Here is an 18929-nt window from a genome sequence, read left to right as displayed (position 1 = left end):
AGTTGGGAGCTGGAGTTCAGAAACCCCTGCCTCTAGCTCATTACCAGAGAGTCAGGGCTACTTCACCGTGGCTTCCTGTTCTCAGGCCATGGGGCAACGCTGGCAACTTATTCTCTCTCTCTCTCTCTCTCTCTCTCTCTCTCTCTCTCTCTCTCTCTCTCCTTCTCTGTGTGTGTGACTCTGTCTTTGTCCCTGTCTCTCTGTTTCTCTCTGACTTTCTCCCTCTCCACCCACTTCTCTCTCCCTTTCAACACAGTGAAAAGGTTGTCAGTGCTTAATGGTGTTCAGGCTCTAGGTGCCCACCCACGTGCAGGGGTGAGGACTGGAGGGGTCACTCCTGCCGACAGCGCCATCATCAGGACAAAAGAAACATCCTTGTTCAGAGCCTCACTCTGGTCCCGCTTTGACAAGGCGGCCGGCCAGCTGCAGTGAGACACAGCTCACCACAGAAGGCGGCCAGTCCCCGACAGCTCGGGGGTTCCCAGCGCCTGCGGCCGGAGGGGCTGAGTTCTAGGCCACAGGACCGATGAATTTTGAGAAATCTGACAGCCAGATGTGCCGTGGCCTTCTGCACGGGACACTGCATCACGTAGCCTGGGGTTGCTCTGAGGCAGTGGTTCTCAACCTTCCTAATGCCGCCACCCTTTAATACAGTTCCTCATGTTGTGTTGACCCCCAGCCATAACATTATTTTTGTTGCTACTTCATAACTGTAATGTTGCTACTGTTATGAATCGTCATGTAAATCTCTGATATGCAGGACGTATTTTCATTGTTCGCGACCCACAGGTTGAGAACCGCTGCGAGGAGACACACCCAGGGGAAGGGCTGCTTCTCCATCCCCCACTCTGCACCGCCTGCCTCCTCACCAAGCTCGCCCTGGTTGGCACGCGTCCTCCCCAGAAGCTGCACCTGCAGCCGGACCCAGCCCGGGAGCCAGGGAGCGGCCGGAGCAGAGAGCTGTGTCTGCTCCTCGGGTGGGCGAGGTCACCGCGAGGCCGGGCTTACGGCTGCCGGCCAGGCTGGGCTTTGGCTCTGCCTGTGCGCACCCTTGTCGGCCCTGAAACCACCCTGCGGTGCGGACACACGCTCCCCACTTCGGGTGCGCGGCACGAGGTCCCGCAGGCAGGCAGCAGAGCGGGGCGCAGCCCCTGGAGTCTGCTTCGGGCTGGGCCACAGGAACCGTGGCCTCATCTGCCGTCCGCGGTGGAAAACAACACAACTTGTGCTCAGCTGAGCTTGGGGGAGGGGACTTGGCGATCTTGCTTTGGGCTTAAAAAATAAACATGAAAAGCCGGACAGGAACTCCCAGGTTCAGCCCCCACTTGAGGCCATCTCTCGTCTCCCAGCCTCAGCATCTCGTGCTGAAAAACGCGGTGACTAAGCTGAGGGACGCCTCTTCACCGAACCCGCCAGAGAAGCTGTTCCTGACCCACCGCCTCTGTGGGCTCTGCGCTGCCTCCTCTGTGTGCAGCTCCCACTGCTCACTCAGCGTCTCCCTGTCCACTCAGCCCGCAGTCCATTCGTCTTCATTATGAACATGGCCCTTTCCCATCGTCGCAACACAAGTCACGCCTGGGTTTACTTCTGTTGCCTCTTTCCTCTCTCAACCATGAGGCCCATCTGCTTTCTTCTCCCTTCACCTTCCCCAAAGTCTGACTGGATGCTGACATTTTGTATGAAAGAGCAACAGAGAATGAAGTAAATACCACTCACCCCGGAACAATGCACAGCCCTTGCTCTGTCAGTCTGCTAACGTGGGCACTGAGGCCACGCGATCTGTGGCGAGGTGGGCGCTGATGTGGGCGCTGAGGCCGCGTGATCTGTGGCGAGGTGGGCACTGATGTGGGCACTGAGGCTGTGTGATCTGTGGCGAGGTGGGTGCTGATGTGGGCACTGAGGCCGCGTGATCTGTGGCGAGGTGGGCGCTGATGTGGGCACTGAGGCCACGCGATCTGTGGCGAGGTGGGCACTGATGTGGGCACTGAGGCCATGCGATCTGTGGCGAGGTGTGTGCTGATGTGGGCGCTGAGGCCATGCGATCTGTGGCGAGGTGTGTGCTGATGTGGGCGCTGAGGCCGCGTGATCTGTGGCGAGGTGGGCGCTGATGTGGGCGCTGAGGCCGCGTGATCTGTGGCGAGGTGGGCGCTGATGTGGGCACTGAGGCTGTGTGATCTGTGGCAAGGTGGACGCTGATGTGGGCACTGAGGCCGCGTGATCTGTGGCGAGGTGGGCGCTGATGTGGGCACTGAGGCCGTGTGATCTGTGGCGAGGTGGGCGCTGATGTGGGCACTGAGGCCACGCGATCTGTGGCGAGGTGGGCGCTGATGTGGGCACTGAGGCCACGTGATCTGTGGCGAGGTGGGCGCTGATGTGGGCACTGAGGCCGTGTGATCTGTGGCGAGGTGGGCGCTGATGTGGGCACTGAGGCCACGCGATCTGTGGCGAGGTGGGCGCTGATGTGGGCACTGAGGCCACGCGATCTGTGGCGAGGTGGGCGCTGACTTTGTGGCCGAGTCTCCCGGCTGTCATTGGTTGAGAGCAGGATCAGGGCCTTTCTTCCTGGGCTGGGCTCTGGGCTCTGAGGATCCGGATGCTTTGTAGGGGCTGCTGGTTTCTGGCCCTGAGGGCTCTCTGAGCACAGAGTGATGCCAAGTTGTCTCCCGTCCTGCAGCCTCCACCACAGACCTTCCTCCCCCGTTTTGCTCGTCCCAGGCCTCAGAGGCGCGGGGGCCGCTTGGAACCCCCAGCAGCTCCCGGGAGTGCCTCCCACCCCCTCCTCTGCCCCTGAAAGGGATCTAGATCAGGTTCCCTGTTGACACAAAGTGAGCTTCTACCCGGGTCCAGCGCGGTGCCCAGACCCAGCACCTACACGGCGCCCGCAGAGGGCAGGGTGCAAGAGGAGAGACCGCAGGGTCTCCCCGGGACAGGTCTGGGCAGTGGGTCCCCCGGTCCCCCAATCCCGGCCAAATTCAGGTTCCTGTGTCCTTCCTGCAGGGGAGCGTCCACTGCCGTCCCAGGCCCTTCCCCGCAGTGGACTCGACACTCCGGCTGCCTGGTGTCCTGCTGCGTGATCGATGGGGGGCTTCCTCGGGCCACGGGCCTGTCCCACGGGGGACACCCTGGGGACCCCATCCCTTGGGCTCAGCATCGAGGGGCGCAGGCAGCCACTGCTGGACTTGGGGAGGGGTCACCCTGCCACGACCCCAGGGACCCTCTGTGCATACACCCTTCCCCTCACACACAGCCCACCGTCTGGACGGACATGGGGAAACAGGAGACGTGGCTGAGGACTTCGGAGGTGCTCCTTGCGAACCCGGGGACCCGAACTGACTGGGTGGTGGGCACACACGTACAGGCCACGTACCATAGAAACATACACTCGAAACCTATTGATCCCATTAACCAATATCACCCCAATACATTTTTTAAATCTCAAAGAAGAATTCCCCTTCCTTACCCCCCAGGTGACACCCAGCCCAGAACCCAGAGCTGTGACGTCACCTGGACTGCCCGCCCGCTCTGCTGCATTCTTGGGAGCAGGTCCAGGGCCACGGCCGGGGACAGGGCCTCCAGGGACAGCAGGGAGTGCTCCAGGGCCGTGGCCAGCACGCGGTCGCCCTGCGCGGGCCTCCTCTCATCCTCGGCTCTCAGCTTCCAGCTCCTGAAAAGAAAAAGAGGCTCTGAGCCACCACACGCGGGGGGTCTGTCAGCCGCCAGGCCCTGCTGGACCTGCTGGGCCGTGGGAACAGCATGGGGTGGATGTGGGGCGCCCACAGCGCCATAGCTGCAGCACCACCGGCCACTGGGCTGCGAGGCCACAGACCTGTGGGTCCGCAAGGGAGTCGCTGACCGGCTGCCCCTGCCCGGTGCCTGCACGTCAGCACAGCCTTCAGGTCGACCTGAAAACACACCCACAGCCGAGCTCATCTTTGTTCCCAATGCCCCCAGGTCAGCTGCTCCGCCCCCCCCCCCCCCCCCAGACCTTTGGGAAAAGTAAAGAGATTTTTTGCTAGCAATGCCAACCATATGCTGGTTCCCTTGTCACTCACATCTCAGCTCGAAGGTGCCTCCCGACCACCCGATCTGAGGGGTGTCCGTCACGGCTCATTAGAGCCTCCAGTATTTTAGCATCTATGATGAGCTGGCAGGCCCTTCTTTCCGTACAGGTGCACGTGCTATTGCTGGACAGCCCGCGTTAGCATGCAGGCTGCCTGAGAGAAGCACATTGGTCTGTATTTCCCGTTTGTGGCTCTCACCCCAGAGTTTACAACAGAGCCCAACTCCCCGGAGGCAGTGAAAAAATATGTGCTGACTGAATAAATGAGCTTAATTCGTCCACGAAACTCTGGGTCCCTGCAGAGTGAGCTCAGCCGCCAGGATGTGACAGCAGTTCCTGTGAGGCGGCCCTTTCTCGGGGGCTGGACTGGGTCCGGGAAACCTAACCCCATGAGGACAGCGCGCGCGGGAGCAGAGCCGGTGGCTCAGGGGAGTGAGCAGTGCATGCTGTGGAAATAAAATTTGTAAGGAAATAAAAAAATTTCAATTCTATAAAAACCACCACAGATGCTGTTTGCACAGAAGGAACGGGACGCGTTTCTCCGTCAGCGGCACCGCCGCACGGAGCCTCCGCAGCATGGCGCCCAAGGCTGCAGCAACTGCAGAACAACAGTAACTGAGTGCCTGTTCCTGACGTTTCACAGCCACGCCGAGGGCTGGCACACGAAATACACTTGGGCTTCATGTCAGCAAATACTGGGCTTCGAAGCGTGTCTTTTGCATCATCTCCCAGAAGTACCGCTGCTGCCGCACAGGAAATTCCACACCCGGGACCACTCGAGATGTCAGCGTGGGCCCAGGGAGAGGCCGGGGAGGGGGCGCCGGGGGAGGGGGCGTGTTCCTGATTTCCTTTCATTTTGTCCCCTCCTTCCTCTGCCGGGTTAGTATTTGGCTTTTAAGTAATAAGGTGATTTTCACTTGTACTTAAAGAACCGAATGTGACAAAGTTTATGCTAATTTCAGAAGATGAGGTGTTTGATGCCGAAACGTTAGCCTCCACTCCCTGCACAGGACGGACTTGGGAAAGGCGAGGATGCAGGGACAGGAGGCAAGACTTCGGGGAGCTGGTCCCCCCGAGAAGGCCCTGGGCAGTCTGGGCCCCAGAGCCGTGTGGGTGGCTGGGTCTGTGAGGCTGGCGCCTTCCTACCACAGCCTCCACAGGGCCGTCCAGAGAGCCCGGCCTGGGCACCTCCGAAGATGCACCCGCCCCCAGGACGATCAGGGCCCGAGGCCTTTGCTGGCTGCAGGGAGCCCTCCAACCCTCCCGGGCCGCCCCCTCTAGCTTGTCTTCTCACGTGGTGCCCAGAGGCGCCGCCTGGGTGGGACCCGCCCAACGCCCCAGCCGCCTCAGCAGAAGGCACCTCAGCCCTGTTCCACAGGCAGGAGACCGGCCTGGCAAAACGGGGACGCCAACTCTGGGTGTCCCCGAAACTGATTGCTTCCTGGTCTGGAATCTGGACTCAGGACTGGGGTCATGGGCCGGGCAATGCGCACCTGGTGGCGGCCAACCTGCCACCTGCTCACCACCGCCTCTCCAGGGACCACGACGCCTCCCACCGGCTGGGGACGCGGGCTTCCAGCCCGGCCCTGAGAGCAGCAGGGAAGCACCTTATTCTCATTGATGAGAGATGTGGCCGTGACCACAGGGTGAGACCCACACCCTGCGTCTCTGTGTGCCTGTGTGTCTGTGTGTGTCCGTGTCTCTGTGTGTATGTCTGTGTGTCTCTGTGTGTATATATGTGTGTATGAGTATCTGCGTATGTCTGTGTGCCTATGTGTGTCCATGTGTATGTGTGTCTATCTGTGTGTGTCTGTGTATATGTGTGTGTTTCTGTGTTTCCATGTGTACCTGTGTATCTGTGTATGTGTGTCTTTGTGTATGTATGTGTGTCTATGTGTGTATCTGTGCATGTCTGTGCATGTGTGTCTATGTGTCTATCTGTACGTGTGTATCTGTATGTGTGTATCTGTGTATGTGTGTCTTTGTGTATGTATGTGTGTCTATGTGTGTATCTGTGCATGTCTGTGCATGTGTGTCTATGTGTCTATCTGTACGTGTGTATCTGTAAGTGTGTCTCTGTCTGTGTGTGTCTTTGTGTATATATGTGTCCATGTGTCTATGTATATATCTGTGTGTGTCTGTGTATCTGTGTGTGTCTGTATCTGCGTCTGTGTCTGCGTGTCTATGTGTATGTGTGTGTCTGTGTATATATGTGTGTATGTGTTTTTGTGTGTGCCCATGTGTCTGTGTATATATGTATGTGTTTTTGTGTGTGTCCATGTGTCTGTGTATATATGTGTGTGTCTATCTGTGTGTATCTGTGTGTGTCTGTGTATATATTTGTGTGTGTGTGTTTTGTAGGTGTTGAGTGAGCTGTCCTACTGCAAACAAAGGACCCACTTGCTAATATCTGTATCCACGTTTAGTGACCAGAAAACGTTTCAAAGACTTTTCATGCGAACATGGCAGTTTGTTCTCACATAGGGTCTTCGCTGTGAGGGGAGTAAGTGCGCTGGGTGCTGGGGGATGTGTGACGCGTCGTGGGGTCCGACCTCAGGTGCCGGAGAGCGGGCTCGGCCGTGTGCTCACGGGGACGTCCGAGTCCAGCGCAGGGCACTGGTGCTGGGGGTGCGGCCACATGTGCTTCAGAAAAGCCGGGCTCAGCACAACTTCATGTTTGTGTGTCATTGCCTCCATTGATAAAACTGCCTGTTTTTACTTCTAATGACTTTTTAAGTTCTGTTGGCTCGCTCTCGATAGGACATAAACTATCAAGAGCTTTAGAGTTCTCTGCACCCCAAATCATGGCTAGAGGTTTCCTGACCAGTTTTTAATGGATGAAATCTCATGTCCCGTGCTGTGAGAGTCTAATTTAACTGAAGTCACTTTACTCCTCTGGTACTGTGTCCGTTTTTCTCACTGATTGCTAATCAATGCAGACAGAGCCGCTCCCGAAAGGTGCCTTTAAACTGTCATATTCACCTTCCGGCGTCCTCCACGGATTGTTGTAACACTGTATCCCACGATGAGAGAGTCCGTCACTGGGCTGAGCAACACTGTAGCCATCAACTTGCACACTGACTCCTGCCCCCTCCTCTGGCGTGAAGCAGGTCAAAACTTTGTAAGTACACACCTTCGACTTCAGGATTAAATCCGTCCACACCTGAGTCTCCACGACTCCCTCTCCCACTCCCAGGCACCGACCTGCAGGTTCCCAGTAACGTGGGATGCTTTAAGCGTCACCCAAATTATACATAAATTCTTGGCAGAGGACACGGGGAGTGTATCTCAGCCCTTTCCTCACTCACCCTGACCCGGTGCGCTGGCCACTGGGGCCCCGTCAGTCACACAGAACCTGACGCGCGGCTTCCCCTCCTTGGCATAACTGCGTCATCACATCCCGCTCCCGGGGCCTTGGCAGAGGCCCTCGGGGTCTCAGGTCCTCGGCGTCCCCTCTGCTCCCAGCTCCACTCCCTCCGGAATCGGCGCGTGGCCAAGTCTCCATGCGGCGCCCGAAGACTGCGTTCCAAGTCAGCTCTGTGGCCCGGACCCCTGGTTTGAGGCTGGGCCTCCTGGCCTCCGCTGTCTTGCATGAGACCGAGGACCTGTGCACTGGCCGGCGGTGGAGGCTGGCAGACGTGCTGAGTCCGGACCCCGGGCCGTGCCTGCGGGAGGGAGGCGCCGGCAGGGCCCCTGCGTGTGCTTACTCATCTCCGCAGCGTGAGGGCTATTCACGCCCCTTCCCTTCGCGCCACAGAGACTGGCCATGAAAGGCCAGCAGGTGCCGGGAGGCCGCCCAGGAGGGTTGGGGAGAAGGTGGAGAAGGCGGACCCTTAAGCTCCTCATCGCACCCCCACACTCTGCTGTCCCTCAAGCACAGGAATCCGAAGACACGGCTCTCTCCACTGACAAGGACAGAGACCTGCCACCTGAGAAAACCTGGAAGACTAGAAGCTGCCGCAGATCGCATTGAAAATAAGACTCAGAGGCACAAATGCTGTGATGACAAAGCCGACCCATCACGGTCCACAGAGGACCACAATTGGGCACAGGACCCACGTGAGAGAGGCCGCGATACGGTTCCCGGTGCCGCATGTCTCCGGGGCCCAGGGCAGAGCTGACCGCGGACAGGGGAGCCCTGGCCAGAAGCACTCCGGCACACAGGCACCATGTGGCACCACAGGCACCGCACCAGGAAGGCGGATGGCCCGGCCTGCGGGGCTGGCGTCAGAACCGCGAGTACAAAGCGGAATGTCAGCAACAGAAGGAAATGCACGGAAACTGTGTTTGTCTGAGAAATGTCAGTTAAGTCAAAGTATAAATAAGGATATTTTGGCTTTGAGTCATAATAAAAATATATATCCTATCTAATAATAGACAAACATGGTAATTAACCATACCTCTGACACGCTTTCCATTGGCTAATCAGGGCAATATGCAAATTAACTGCCAACCAAGATGGCGGCCAGCAGCCAGGCAGCTGAAGCAGACAGGAGGCTTGCTTGCTCCAGTGAAGGAGGAAGCCAAGGTTCCCCACTTGCACTGCTGGGGTCTGAGCTTGCACTCTAAGCAACTATGTTGCAATTATAGAAGCTAAACAAACCCCATGCTTTCAGCCAGCCAGCAAAGCTGGAGTTGCAACAGTGTTTCAATTATAGAAGCCAAACAAACCAGATACCTTCTTTTAGCAGCCGAGGTCTCAGAGCTGGAGCCGAGCCTCAGAGCTAAAGCCAGCTCTCAGTTCCAGTGACAGCCATAGAAGGTAAATAAATCCCAGAATAAAAAAAAAAGAGAGAGAGAAAGGAGAGGTTGGGAGCTTCAGTCACCCGCCAGCCTGAAAATGGCCCTCAGCCCCTCACCCAGACTGGCCAGGCACCCCAGTGGGGACCCCCACCCTGAAGGGGGTGTGACCAGCTGCAAACAGCCATCATCCCCTCATCCAGGCTGGCCAGGCACCCAAGCGGGACCCCCACCCTGATCCGGGATACCCTTCAGGGCAAACCAGCCGGTCCCCACCCATGCACCAGGCCTCTATCCTATATAGTTAAAGGGTAATATGCCTCCCAGCACCAGCATCAGTGGAGCTGCAAGGCTTCCTGGCACTGGGATCAGTGGAGCAGCAAGGCCTCCTAGCACTGGGATCAGCGGAGCTTCCCAGCACCGGGATCAGTGTAGCCTCCCAGCACCAGTGTCAGTGGAGCCGGGAGGCCTCCCAGCACCGGGATCAGCTGAGCAGCGAGGCCTCACTGCCCCGGTGTCAAGCGGAGCTGTGAGGCCTCCTAGCACTGGGATCAGCGGAGCTGCGAGGCCTCCTGGCCCCTGGAGCAGCGTGACGGGGGCAGCGCCCAAACCCCCTGATCACCCTGTGGCTCTGTGTGTGACGGGGGCGGGGCCACAACCTCCCTATCCTACCTGCTCTGTTCGTGACAGGGGAAGGCACCCCAACCCTCTGATCGGTCCTGCTTTGTGCCTGATAGGAGGGAGCTCCCCAAGCTCCTGATTGGCCCTGCTCTGCGTGTGACAGGGTGCAGCGCCCCAACACCCCCATGGGTCCTGCTCTGTGTGTGATGGGGTGGAGCTGCAACCTCCCATCGGCCCTGCCCTGAGTGTGACAGGGGGGAGCTCCCCAACCCCCTGATCAGCCCTGCTCTGTGGGTGACAGAGGGCAGCGCCCCAACCCCCTGATCCGCCCTGCTCTGTGTGTGACAGGGGGCAGTGCCCCAACTCCCCTATTGGCCCTACTTTGTGTGTGACAGTGGGGAGCTCCCCAACCCCCTGATGGGCCCTGCTCTGTGCGTGACAGGGGGGAGCTCCCCAACCCCCTGATCGGCCCTGCTCTGTGTGTGACAGGGTATGGAGCTCCAACCCCCGTGATGGGCCCTGCTCTGTGCGTGACAGGGGCAGTGCCCCAACCCCCTGATTGGCCCTGCTCTGTGCGTGACAGGGGGTGGTGCTGCAACCTCCCCATTGACCCTGCCTTGAGTGTGACGGGGGCGGCGCCCCAACCCCTCAATCAGCCCTACCCTGAGCGTGACTGGGGGTGGCATCGCAACCTCCCGATCCGCCCTGCTCTGTGCATGACAGGGGGCAGCGCCCCAACTCCCAAATCGGCCCTGCTCTGAGCCCGACCAGGGGCTGCACCTAGGGATTGGGCCTGCCCTCTGCCACCCGGGAGCAGGCCTAAGCCAGCAGGTCGTTATCTCCCGAGGGGTCCCAGACTGTGAGAGGGCACAGGCCGGGCTGAGGGAGTCCCCCTCCCCCCGCCAGTGCACAAATTTTTGTGCACTGGGCCTCTAGTCTACACTAATAAAAGAGAAAAATGGTAATTGGTGTACGATGCTACCCTTTTCATTGGCTAATCAGGGCTATATGCAAATTAACTGCCAACTAAGATTGGCAGTTAACTGCTAACTAAGATTGGCAGTTAACTGCCAACAAGATGGCGGTTAATTTGCATATGTAGGCACAATGCAGGGAGGCGAAAGGGAAAGCAGGAAGAAGCCCCCTGCCATGACAATGATCGGAAACCCAGGGGGGAGCTAAGAGCTGGGGGGCAGGGCAAAGGCAGCCCTGGGGCCGCCTTTGCCCTGCCCCCCAGCCATGATCGGAGAATCAGGTGCCTTTTCTGCCCTGGCCAGTGATAGCAGGAAGTAGGGGTGGAGCCAGCAATGAGAGCTGGGCATGGTCGAAGCTGGCAGTCCCGGGAGCTAGGGGTCCCTTGCCTGGGCCTAAAGCAAAGCCCATGATCGCGGGGCCATTGCAGCTGCGGGTCCTCGCTGCCCGAGCCCGACGCCTCAGCCAGAGGTGTTAGGCCTGGGCAGGGGCGGAGCCTGCAACCGTGGGGAGCTGGGGGTCCCCTGCCCAGGCCTGACACCTCTGCCGGAGGCCTCAGGCCTGGTCAAGGGTCCGATCCGGTGATTGGTGATTAGAGGGTGATGAGGGTCAACTCCTCTGGCCGAGGCATCAGGCCTGGGTGGGGGGGCTGAGCCGGGGATTGGGGGGATATGATGGTCCCCTTGCCCAGGCCTGAAGCCTGGGTCAGAGGCGTCAGGCTTGGGCGGGGGGTGGAGCAAGCGATCAGAGGGATATGGGGGTCCCCTGCCCAGGCATGATTCCTGGGCCAGAGGCCTCAGGCCTGGGCGGGGGCCAGAGCCAGTGATCGGGGGGAGATGGTGGTCCCCTGTCCAAGCCTGACACCTCTGGCCGAGGCATCAGGCCTGGGCAAGGGGCAGAGCCAGCAATCGGAGGGGTCTGGGGGTCCCCTGCCCAGGCCTGACGCCTGGGCCAGAGGCATCAGGCCTGGGCTGGGGGCAGAACCAGTGATGGGGGGAAATGAGGGTCCCCTGCCCAGGCCTGACGCCTCTGTCAGAGGCGTCAGGCCTGGGCAAGGGGCCGATCCTGTGATTGGAGGGTGATGGGGGTCAATGCCTGAGGGCTCCCAGTATGTGAGAGGGGGCAGGCTGGGCTGAGGGACACCCCCCCCACACACACACCCAGTGCACAAATTTCGTGCACTGGGCCCCTAGTTTATACATAATTATGTATATAAACTGTATATGAAAACCTATGCCCTGCAAAGAGTGGATACCATAGCTTTTTGAAGTACCTATTGAAAATTACCAAAAATACGGCATAAACTCAGCCACAAAGAAAACCTCAATGTTTCTGAAGAGTAAAAACTGACCAGTCACATTCTCTGACTAAAAGGCAGTAAAAGACACTAATTTAAAGTTTCAAAACAACGTGTAATATTTTAAAATGCAAACACTTCTTGCTCCCACAGGTACAAAATGACGCACAGGTAATTCTGAACAAAAGCAAAGGGAACAGCGCGAAGGCAGGGGCCCCAGCGAGGCCCAGAAGCAGAGGCAGACACTCCCGGGTAATGAATGAGTAAAGTCAGTACTTTAAAAACGAACAAATACGAACATGAACAAACTGTGCCCTTCACCGCCATTTACAGAGAACAGTAACCCACGGCGCAGGAGGAGCCCGAGCGCCCTTCTCCTGGGGAAGCGGGCCGGAGGGGGCCGGTGAAGGGGCCAGCGCAGCGGCCGCAGCCCCCACCAACCTCCCCCTCGGGCAGCGCCCACGCCCCCAGCCCGGGGGGGCACATGCTCCTCACAGACTCAGGAGACAAGGGGAGGCCATGGGTTCACCCACAGAGAAAATCCCGGTGAAACACCAGGGAGCCCATCGCCTTGATGCTAAGGAACGTTTGGCAGAAGTTTCATGAAAAGAAGGAGATGAGATGTGTCTGTTTGTGCCGGAACAATCCCATCACCTTGACGCCCGCCTAGGGCCAAAGCCGAGGGCGAGGGTGAGGCCGCGGTGGTCCTTCCGCAGACCAGACCACAGTGTCCTCCTCGCAAGGCCTGGAGAGGAACACAGGCCCAGGGGTGGGACATGGAGCAGTTTCATTAGGACGCACAGGGCAGCATGCTGAGCAGCTGGGGGCAGTCAGGAGGCAGCACGGGCAGAGGTCACCCTGCTGCTCTTCCTGCCCCAGGCTTGTGCCCCGCAGGGCAGGGGGGGCGGGTTGGAGAGGACCAGCCAGGGCTCCTGTGACAGGGTGGGTTAGGGGGTGGGGGAGACCGGCCAGGGCTCCTGTGACAGGGTGGGGTGGGGGGTGGGGGGGACCGGCCAGGGCTCCTGTGACACGGTGGGTTAGGGGTGGGGGGGACCAGCCAGGGCTCCTGTGACAGGGTGGGGTGGGAGGTGGGGGAGACCGGCCAGGGCTCCTGTGACCGAGTGGGGTGGGGCATGGGGGAGACCGGCCAGGGCTCCTGTGACCGAGTGGGGTGGGGCATGGGGGAGACCGGCCAGGGCTCCTGTGACAGGGTGGGTTAGGGGTGGGGGGGACCGGCCAGGGCTCCTGTGACCGAGTGGGGTGGGGCATGGGGGAGACCGGCCAGGGCTCCCCCAGGAGCTCTGCTTTGCGAACTGGATGATGGGATTTTTAAACTCAACTCGCTCAAGGAGAGAATTAGAAACGCAGCCAGAGGGCCGAGCTCACGCCGGCTCGCAGCTGTCCCCAGTGCCGCCCACGACACAGGTAGAAGCACTGCTACAGAACATGAGCTACAGTAGCCTTGACTATAAGGACTCTACATGGAGAGAAACCAACCCGAAATAGACCAATATTACCTCTCCATGGGAAAAAGATGGGGAAAGTCATACAGAAGAAAACTGCAATTTCTAATGTGTATATACATTTTTAAATTTATCGTTACTGTTTAAAATATTAAGAGATTCCCTTTTTAAAAAGTTTTAATCTGACTTGTAATAAAAACATAAATAAGCACCTTTTTCACAAAGAAATTGGTCTTTTAGTGACACCCAGCGCTGGTGTGTGCGCGGCCTCGCTGGCTGGCAAGAGTCTCTCTGGAAGCTCTGTGCTCTGCTGCCAGAAACTAGGCCTCTCCGCCCTGGTGGTACTCTCCCCCTCGGCTGTACTCTCCCCGTCGGCTGTACTCTCCCCCTCGGCTGTACTCTCCCCCTCGGCTGTACTCTCCCCCTCGGCTGTACTCTCCTCCTCGGCTGTACTCTCCCCCTCGGCTGTACTCTCCTCCTCGGCTGTACTCTCCTCCTCGGCTGTACTTTCCCCCTCGGCTATACTCTCCCCCTCGGCTGTACTCTCCCCGTCGGCTGTACTCTCCCCGTCGGCTGTACTCTCCCCGTCGGCTGTACTCTCCCCCTCGGCTGTACTCTCCCCGTCGGCTGTACTCTCCCCCTCGGCTGTACTCTCCTCCTCGGCTGTACTCTCCCCCTCGGCTGTACTCTCCTCCTCGGCTGTACTCTCCTCCTCGGCTGTACTTTCCCCCTCGGCTGTACTCTCCCCCTCGGCTGTACTCTCCCCCTCGGCTGTACTCTCCCCCTCGGCTGTACTCTCCTCCTCGGCTGTACTCTCCCCCTCGGCTGTACTCTCCCCCTCGGCTGTACTCTCCTCCTCGGCTGTACTCTCCCCCTCGGCTGTACCCTCCCCCTCGGCTGTACTCTCCCCCTCGGCTGTACTCTCCCTCTCGGCTGTACTCTCCCCCTCGGCTGTACTCTCCCCCTCGGCTGTACTCTCCCCCTCGGCTGTACTCTCCCCGTCGGCTGTACTCTCCCCCTCGGCTGTACTCTCCCCCTCGGCTGTACTCTCCCCCTCGGCTGTACTCTCCCCCTCGGCTGTACTTTCCCTCCTCGGCTGTACTCTCCTCCTCGGCTGTACTCTCCCCCTCGGCTGTACTCTCCCCCTCGGCTGTACTTTCCCTCCTCGGCTGTACTCTCCTCCTCGGCTGTACTCTCCCCCTCGGCTGTACTCTCCCCCTCGGCTGTACTCTCCCCCTCGGCTGTACTCTCCCCGTCGGCTGTACTCTCCCTCCTCGGCTGTACTCTCCCCGTCGGCTGTACTCTCCCCCTCGGCTGTACTCTCCCCCTTGGCTGTACTCTCCCCCTCGGCTGTACTCTCCCCCTCGGCTGTACTCTCCTCCTCGGCTGTACTCTCCCCCTCGGCTGTACTCTCCCCCTCGGCTGTACTCTCCCCCTCGGCTGTACTCTCCCCCTCGGCTGTACCCTCCCCCTCGGCTGTACTCTCCCCCTCGGCTGTACTCTCCCCCTCGGCTGTACTTTCCCTCCTCGGCTGTACTCTCCTCCTCGGCTGTACTCTCCTCCTCGGCTGTACTCTCCCCCTCGGCTGTACTCTCCCCCTCGGCTGTACTCTCCCCGTCGGCTGTACTCTCCCCCTCGGCTGTACTCTCCCCCTCGGCTGTACTCTCCCCCTCGGCTGTACTTTCCCTCCTCGGCTGTACTCTCCTCCTCGGCTGTACTCTCCTCCTCGGCTGTACTCTCCCCCTCGGCTGTACTCTCCCCCTCGGCTGTACTCTCCCCCTCGGCTGTACTCTCCCCGTCGGCTGTACTCTCCCCCTCGGCTGTACTCTCCCCGTCGGCTGTACTCTCCCCCTCGGCTGTACTCTCCCCGTCGGCTGTACTTTCCCTCCTCGGCTGTACTCTCCCCGTCGGCTGTACCCTCCCCCTCGGCTGTACTCTCCTCCTCGGCTGTACTCTCCCCCTCGGCTGTACCCTCCCCCTCGGCTGTACTTTCCCCCTCGGCTGTACTCTCCTCCTCGGCTGTACTCTCCCCCTCGGCTGTACTCTCCCCGTCGGCTGTACTCTCCCCCTCGGCTGTACTCTCCTCCTCGGCTGTACTCTCCTCCTCGGCTGTACCGTCCTCCTCGGCTGTACCCTCCCCCTCGGCTGTTCCCTCCCCCTCAGCTGTACTCTCCCCCTCGGCTGTACTCTCCTCCTCGGCTGTACTCTCCCCCTCGGCTGTACTCTCCCCCTCGGCTGTACTCTCCTCCTCGGCTGTACTCTCCCCGTCGGCTGTACTCTCCCTGTCAGCTGTACTTTTCTTCCTCGGCTGTACTTTTCTTCCTCGGCAGTACTTTTCCATCATACTCGTGGCCTTTCTAGCTGCATCAGGAGTGGCTCCTGCAGGACTCCCGGCCCCCCAGCCCCTGTTCTTGCACCTCGTCCCGCCTCCCGGTGCAGTGGAGGTTTTTGGGATGGTTCACGCTGCTCCGGTGAGTCTCCAGGAGGAAGGAAAGAGAAGTGGTTGGCGTTTAAATGCCCAAATGTAACTTACAGACCAGTGTCAAGCCCTGGCCAGTGCACTTGGTGGTTGGAGCATCAGTCCCCATGCCGAAGGGCAGTGGGTTTCATTCCTGGTCAATGGCATGGACCTGTATTGCAGGTTTGATACCATCACCCAATTGGTGTGTGTGTGTGTGTGTGTGTGTGTGTGTGTGTGTGTGTGTGTGTGTGTCTCCCCCACTCCCTCCCTTCCACTCTCTAAAAATCAATGGAAAAAATATCCTCAGGTGAGGACTAACTAACTAATGATTAGTGTCAAGAGTTTGAACTCATTCAAGACAGCTTGGCCTAAGTTTTATTTTATTTTTTAATGGAAAAGCCTTACAGACACCAAGAACTCCTGCACGTCCACACTCAGTATGGGTCTCCTGCTCACCCCCGAGGGACTTGGAAACCGACTTCTTGGGTGGTGTGGGCTACTTCCTGTCAGTTGGAGGCACCACCTTCCCGCTCCCAGGCTTGCCAAGCAGAGGCTGTGGGTGTTGGAGAGTCTCTCCAGCACTCAGGCTCCACACAGTCTCAGGGAAGGGCCTTCCCACTTTCACCAACAGGAAGAGCAGGCAGGAGCTCAGCAAGGAGAGAGCAAGCCTCCCTGAGGCAGGATTTGGACTCGGTCCTCAACCCACTGCATCTCAGCTCCCTCCCTGGGCTCAGCTCCCTCCCTGCATCTCAGCTCCCTCCCTGGGCTCAGCTCCCTCCCTGGGCTCAGCTCCCTCCCTGCATCTCAGCTCCCTCCCTGGGCTCAGCTCCCTCCCTGGGCTCAGCTCCCTCCCTGGGCTCAGCTCCCTCCCTGCATCTCAGCTCCCTCCCTGCACCTCAGCTCCCTCCCTGCATCTCAGCTCCTCCCTGGGCTCAGCTCCCTCCCTGCATCTCAGCTCCCTCTCTGGGCTCAGCTCCCTCCCTTCATCTCAGCTCCCTCCCTGGGCTCAGCTCCCTCCCTGGGCTCAGCTCCCTCCCTGCATCTCAGCTCCCTCCCTGCATCTCAGCTCCCTCCCTGGGCTCAGCTCCCTCCCTGCATCTCAGCTCCCTCCCTGGGCTCAGCTCCCTCCCTGCATCTCAGCTCCCTCCCTGGGCTCAGCTCCCTCCCTGCATCTCAGTTCCCTCTTTGCATCTCAGCTCCCTCCTTGCATCTCAGCTCCCTCCCTGCATCTCAGCTCCCTCCCTGCATCTCAGCTCCCTCCCTGGGCTCAGCTCCCTCCCTGCATCTTAGCTCCCTCCCTGCATCTCAGCTCCCTCTTTGCATCTCAGCTCCCTCCTTGCATCTCAGCTCCCTCCTTGCATCTCAGCTCCCTCCCTGCATCTCAGCTCCCTCCCTGCATCTCAGCTCCCTCCCTGCATCTCAGCTCCCTCCCTTGGCTCAACTCCAGATGAGGGGAGACCTCCACAATCACCTGGCAGTGAGCAGAGGGTGGAAATGGGGTTGGAGTTAAATATCCATTCAGTATAGTCGCTGTGTTTGGAGAACAGGAAGACTTGTGGGTAATTCAGCTCTTTATACTAAGGTGAACTCTACTTGTTTCTGAACAATGAGAATCCTTGATTGCTCTCAACCAAGGTTCATTCTGGAGATGCGGGACTTTTCCAAAGATTTCAGGCACCGGGGCAGGGCTGGGAGACCTTGGGCTTGCCCTTGGTGAAAAAGGCACCTTGTAGTAGGGTCACCTGCACACCCTCCTCCGTGGGCTGATACAGTGGAGAAAGGGAGCACCCCTCTTCCTCATAGACACCCAAACTTTCAGGAAACTCTACACCAGGAAGACTGAGGGTGCAACGTTAAAGAGAAATAGACTTGACAGGTGCTGGCTGTGGGGTCGCAGAGACATCAATCAAGTCGACTCACCTGGCCAGGTGGGCAGCATCAGGACGTCGCAAGTGGGTTCGGGGGATGTGGGCCAGCTCCCGGGCCAGCATGTGCTGCGTGTAGTCATCCTGCCACGCGAAGCCTGTGGGGAAGATGCAGAGCCACATATGAACTTGGGAGTGGAGCCAAAGCTCTTGTTCAGTGTCATGAGGGACCCTGTCCCCAGCAGGTAAGCCAGGCTCCCCACCCCTGCGCCTCACTGATGCGGGGGAGCAGGCGCCCTGCTCTGCGGGAAACTCGGGCTGAGCATTCGGTGGGAAGGGAGGGCTGCCCTCTGTGAGCGAGGCAAACCTGCTGTGAGGTCTGATCAAATCATTGAATCCACACCCTCCCTTGGGAGCTGGCCTTTAGCACTTCACAATGGACGGACAAACGGACATTCCCTTTCACTGAGCCCACATTCTACTTGCTCAGATCATTATCCTTCCCCCCTGGACCTTCTCAGGGTCCGGACCTGCCCAGAGAATGCTAGGCCCAGAAAAAGCTGCCTAGAATCCTTCAAAACCTCTGACTCCCCATCCCTGGGTGCTGGCGCCATTTGGGGGTTCAGCCCATCTGGTAGCTAGATGGCCTAATAAGTGTATAATCCCTTACCTCGTGTGTTCCTCCTTCAGCGACCCTAACACTTTCTACACAGGCTGGCGCAGTCGTGGCACAGTCTCACCGTGTGCACAGCTGCCCACTCGCCCCACCCCTGGCTGGCGGCTTGTTCTCCAGCCCCCGCTGGTTGGAGCCCGCCCTCGGGATGAAGTGAGGGGCGTTGTTGCTGGGAGAGCAATCACCCTGGGGCTCAGTGGACGGGTTACATTAAATTTGTACTCAAATGTTATGACAAAGCCTTATTTATAACAAGGGCGACGTGGTGATGGAGGCGAAATCCATGTGATTGTGCATTAATTACACGCGCTGCTGATCGCATGATAATTACGCCCGAAATTACCAAATAACGCCCCGGAATAATTATTATGCAATTTGTACATTTTAGATCTTATGGTAACATGTTAGCACTTACAACTACCCCATGCAATTATCCATAATTACCTCATCACTAAATATCATGTAATTACAGAGATATTTTTATGCCCTGTGCAAAAACCCATTGCCACCTTAGGATCCGGACAGCTCCATGCTGTGTGCGTGTGTGCGCATGTGGATGGGGTGTGTGAGCATGCATGTGTAGTGCATTTGTGTGTGCATGCATATGTGTACGCATGCATGTGTAGTGCATTTGTGTGTGCATGCATATGTGTACGCATGCATGTGTAGTGCATTTGTGTGTATGTGTGTGTGTGCGATGCAAGGAGGCCCAGACTTGCTGAGATCACACGTTCCGGGCTGGATGAAAGCATGCTAAGGAGACACAAGCTCCCTCGT

General features: G+C 58.6%; 1 protein-coding gene across 3 annotated transcripts in view; it reads right to left on the bottom strand.

The window, feature by feature from the left end:
• The window catches only part of PTPRN2 (protein tyrosine phosphatase receptor type N2), a 470186-nt gene that overhangs the window by 268600 nt on the left and 182657 nt on the right, over positions 1-18929 (bottom strand). For all 3 annotated transcript variants that reach the window (XM_059711309.1, XM_059711311.1, XM_059711310.1), the window contains 2 exons: positions 17535-17637; positions 3505-3664 (listed from right to left, as the gene is read on the bottom strand). In XM_059711309.1, coding sequence (XP_059567292.1) covers positions 3505-3664; positions 17535-17637 — 263 coding nt within the window. The remainder of the gene's footprint in view (positions 1-3504; positions 3665-17534; positions 17638-18929) is intronic.

This window comes from Myotis daubentonii, chromosome 10 (assembly GCF_963259705.1).
Source record: "Myotis daubentonii chromosome 10, mMyoDau2.1, whole genome shotgun sequence".
NCBI classification, from domain to species: Eukaryota; Metazoa; Chordata; class Mammalia; order Chiroptera; family Vespertilionidae; genus Myotis; species Myotis daubentonii.
This window is presented reverse-complemented; position numbering and strand designations above follow the sequence as displayed.